The sequence below is a fragment of the Branchiostoma floridae genome, chromosome 19 (genome assembly GCF_000003815.2).
Source record: "Branchiostoma floridae strain S238N-H82 chromosome 19, Bfl_VNyyK, whole genome shotgun sequence".
In the NCBI taxonomy this organism is placed as follows: Eukaryota; Metazoa; Chordata; class Leptocardii; order Amphioxiformes; family Branchiostomatidae; genus Branchiostoma; species Branchiostoma floridae.
Window position 1 is genome coordinate 4,226,208 of NC_049997.1, and position 4,613 is coordinate 4,230,820.

A 4,613-nucleotide genomic window follows, 5' to 3' on the forward strand; every position below is an offset into this window, starting at 1 on the left:
AAATATATCATCATGTTTAAAGGACGGAAGCCTTCACCTATCACAGCTATCCTGTTGGCAGCTAGATCCAAGTTTGTAAGGTTACCACGACCTTCGAATGTCGTCGTCTTTACACGTTGGATCTTGTTATAACTGAGGTCAAGGGATCTTAGCCGCGATAGTCCTTGGAAGGCAAATGACCTAACGTCCTCTATCTCATTATGGCTGAGATCAAGTTGTTGCAGCCGTATCAAACTTTGAAAGTTACCTGTCTCGATAACACGGATGCGGTTGCGAGAAAGAGTCAAAGTTTCCAAGTAAATCAGGCATTCCATCTGCCGCGGATCTATACTTGAAAAAGCATTGCCGTCCAAACGGAGCGTTTGTAACGTCGACGTCGATTGTTTCAATGGCATAAAACTGATGAAGTTGTAAGAGAGGTCCAGGTATTTCAAACCATTGATTTGAAATACGGAATCGTCGGCTTTGACATATATTTTGTTGTGCTGCAAATCAAGGATAGTTATGTTACCGGGCAGATTTCCATCCCCAACAGTCACATGTTCCAGTTGATTGTAACTCAGGTTCAAGTCATGGATTACTTTAACACCTTCGAAATTAAAGGATATGTCCACACGAAATACGTCAGGCCGATAGTCGGTATTTAAGTCATCATGACTTACATCAAGGTAGTCCAACGTCTCAGGAAGCTGAGCTTCAGATGTTTTTAAGCCATTGTTACTAAGATCAAGATGACGAAGAGCCGTAAGACCTTGAAACACGCCCTCTGGTAAAGTAGAAATCGTTTGATAGCTCAGGTCAAGATGAGTAAGTGACGACAATCCACGAAAAGTCTGGTTTTGCAATATCTGTAAGGAGCCTGTCTGCGGTACCAACTGCCCTGTTGACCACTCCCGATCAAGAGGTGGTGAGTAGGGCTGGGTATCGGTACAGCGTACCGGTACAAAACCGGTTTTTCTTATGGACCGGTCAAGAAAAACCGGACCTGAAAAAATTAGGTGGACCGGATGTTGGACCGATTAGAAAATTAACAGATTATTTAATCAGGCATTCACACGTTTTGGCGCTTGCAGGTGGAAGAAAATAACAAGAGTGAAGTAGAGAAGAGTTTATAGTAATTCCTACCAAGTTTTACAGCCAATCGTACAGGTGCAGTTAGCGTTGAAGGATTTTAAAACGCCAGTGTAAGTCTAAACTCCACCAAACAGATCTCTTTGTAGTGAAATGGACCATTGGTATGAGTCATACTGCATCAGGTCCAGGTTCAGGTCCGGACCTGGACCTGATCCTTTGGACCTGAACCGGACCTGGACCTGAATTTTCTGTACCGGTACCCACCCCTAGTGGTGAGCCAACTGACAAATAAAGCCTTTGTAAGTTTGAAAAACCTGTAAACGTGTTGGCTTCTATATTAAACTCGAGCAGCCTGGCGTGTTGTCAGTAAAGACAGAATTTTCAAATTTTCCAAATTATCAATCACCGCAAGAGTCTCAGACGTTATTGCGTCTATCCCGTGAGAATAAAATAATAACTCCTCAATTTGTGTGTGACGAAGTTCAGGCAGAACGTCTGCAATGGATGAAAACGGGACTCGAGGAAGATGCAACGTTTGCAGATTGGTCAGTGACTCCAGGACACCATGCTCTATTAGAAGATCACCATGGTCAATGGAGATGTCGCTGTCTTCATCTTTGAGGAGCCGCAGATCTAAATGTTGCAGATGTGGTGACAGTGGCTGTAACATTCTGACGGTGACATTCATAGATACCGGTTCAAGCAATTTGATTTCGATAGTGTGCAAGTTGGAAAAGTATCTAAACACAGGTCCGAAGTTGATCTCACTGTCCCTATGAACAGAAAGACTAAGAAATTCAAGTTCGGTCAATGGTGACCAGAGTGATAGTCGTTCAAAGAGTCTTGTTCTGTCTTCCAGTCCACTGATTTCTACGATTGCCAAATTTTCCAAGGAGGTCAAAGAGACAAAGGCGTGATCGGAGAGACAGCCAACATTGTTCAAATCGAGGTGCAAATACCTTAGGTTTGATAAACCTTTAAACACATCTTCATTGGTGGCGTTGGATGGATAACACAACTGCAGTTCTTTCAAATTTTCTAATTGTGCAAAAGCGCCATCCTCAATGGTCCGTAGATATATTCCTGACAGAACTAAGTACTGTAGGTTTCGTAACTCGTTAAAAGAATCCTTATGCAGATCAGTGATGTTGTTTCCACTGAGGTCTAAAGTGGTGATAGACTTAGGAATTCCGGGTGGGATTCGGGTTAGAGTTGATCGGAAATCCGATGAAAATTGCGAAATGGCTTGCCGTCTGCACACCACAGTTGTAGAGTTCCAGGTCTGACACACAGGTGGTAAAAGATGCCTTCTTGCTCCTCCCTGCCTAGTTATCAAAGATAAAACCATTACGAGAAACACTGCGAGAAGAGTGGCTTTAGACACCATGTTGCTCTGTATGCAGTTTTTTCTTGTCGGTAGGTTATTTTCGTTGTTGATCTGTGGTGAAGCAAAAATACAAGATTAAGTCCAGGTCCACATAACCCTCGTATATGGTACACATAATTTGAGTCATGATCTTCGATATCCAAATTATAAACGCCACTAGTATGAAAGTCTTCTCCTGGACAGAGGCTGATCAAACATTGTGTCATGGAAAGGGTGCCTGAAACCACACCGATTGCACACACACACACACACACACACACACACACACACACACACACACACACACACACACACACACACACACACACACACACACACACACACACACTAAATACACTCTTGTTACTGAGATTATCGAATCAACCTGTCATTAGAAATATGGAACGTTTCATTTCCAACTGTTCTTAACCCTATTCAGACCGGTCTTTTTTGGTCAATCCTGGACCGGGGGCTTTTGAGGCCCACCCTTTCTAACTCCAATGTTCTTAGAATACCGTAACAAACCCCTGACCTCGGCACCTAGCTAATTAATATCCATCTATTTTTCGAGTGACGTTATCTAAATTACGTTACGCTGCACGTTCCAATAAGTAAATAGCAAAGGTCTTTGTAGACACACACACACACACAGAACCAAAATGCAAGCATGATACAAATACTTTTCAAACCACCAACCCACTTTGGTGAAAATTGTGGATAAATGGGAAAACGTTCAGGCTGTACAGGGCAGGCGCGCGTCACCCGTACTGGCACGTACGAGGGGCGAATCCGCAGCCCGATGGCACACAAAGTTTTGCCTCCACGTTAAGTTCTACGGCGTGTCTGCGTGCTCCAAAATCCGTCGGATTCCCTACGAGTTCGTACGGAAGCGGTACTTACCACTTACGGATTCCAAAAGATTGCCCACGTTTTGGCACGTAGACAGCACGTATTTGCACGCACGGTGGGTTGTGCCCTTAGCTTGACACTACTGTTAAGTTTTGGGCCTGATTCAAACATCTATAGGAACACAAGATAGCTCACATAACATAAGTCGTTTAAGATATTACAGACGCCACATCCTGGTGACGCCAGGGGAATGTGAGAAATGTTTGTCAAAGTATTACGTTCTAGTAGCGTAGTTAAAGATTAATTGTAAGACATACATACCTGTTGGTGTTAATGAGTCCCACAAAGTAACAAACAACTACGACCGGGTTGCGTGAAAGCGTACAACCTTTGTTTTAGACAACTGGGAAGCAGTGAGCGATGTGACCTCGTGACTGGCAGCAAGTGGTAAAAGAGGATGTACGTATGAGGAAGTGCCTTTCGTACAGGCAAGGGGGCAGGTAGAAAGGTCAAATATTTATCAAGACTGTACCACTGGTAAGCAGTGAAGGGGGGAGGGGGTATGTTTTTACTGATGCCACGTACCGTAGTGTCCTAAAGCTAAGGGCACAACCCGCCGTACGTGCTTTTTGTCCGTACGTTTTTTGGGAGGTCACATCCGCCACGTTTTTTCTGAAAACGTGGGGAACGAATGGCAAGAGCAGGCAGGGAGTCGGTTTCAACGCACGTCACTCGCACGGTTGCGCTTAGCTCAGTGGGAGCACCTGGATACAGATAAAGATACACGTGCTGCGTACGCACGGTTTCCTTACTCGCTGTACAGGGCACGCGCATTGCCCGTACTGACTCCTACGGGGGGCGAATCCGCAGCGTAGTCAACAAATACCTAGGTCAGAATATTTCTACTAATATATATATATATATATTTAGATTTCTTGTTAATTTGCTATATGCAATATCGTGTAGCACGTGTATTTTTCTAAACTCATAGGGTTAAGTCACTTTGAAGACCCCCAGCAAAGTAGGTGTTGGCTCCCCTAGCAACACATAGCAACGACCTTTGACCCCAAGTTTGCCAAATTTCCCCCATTGTTCGATAATAGCCCCCTCCCCACCTAGTGTGAAAACATTCCGGGAGGGGTGCCGCCTGGCCAGGTGAGAAGTTACCTGGCACCCTGTAGGATGGGGGTAACGTTTGACAATACTGTCTGGGAAGGCAAGCAGGGTGTGTATTGAATGTTGTGTTTCCAGTGTGTTAGATTCTTAGAAATAGTCTGAATGCTAATCTCCAAGCAGATCCTTCGGTAGCATAAGACAGTATCGA

At 44.4% G+C, this 4,613-nt stretch overlaps 1 protein-coding gene across 1 annotated transcript; it reads right to left on the reverse strand.

The window, feature by feature from the left end:
* Window positions 1-1,333: 1,333 nt before the first annotated feature.
* LOC118406808 (leucine-rich repeat and immunoglobulin-like domain containing-NOGO receptor-interacting protein 4) lies at window positions 1,334-4,147 on the reverse strand. The gene is made up of 2 exons (XM_035807150.1): window positions 3,611-4,147; window positions 1,334-2,512 (listed from the first exon to the last, which is right to left on the reverse strand). The coding sequence occupies exon 2, from the start codon at window positions 2,459-2,461 to the stop codon at window positions 1,412-1,414; it is 1,050 nt and encodes a 349-aa protein (XP_035663043.1). The 5' UTR covers window positions 2,462-2,512; window positions 3,611-4,147; the 3' UTR covers window positions 1,334-1,411.
* Between the last annotated feature and the right edge of the window lie 466 nt (window positions 4,148-4,613).

What these genes read in the sequence shown, in the direction of transcription:
- LOC118406808 (XM_035807150.1), bottom strand. Translation starts at nt 2,461, where the DNA reads ATGGTGTCTAAAGCCACTCTTCTCGCAGTGTTTCTCGTAATGGTTTTA.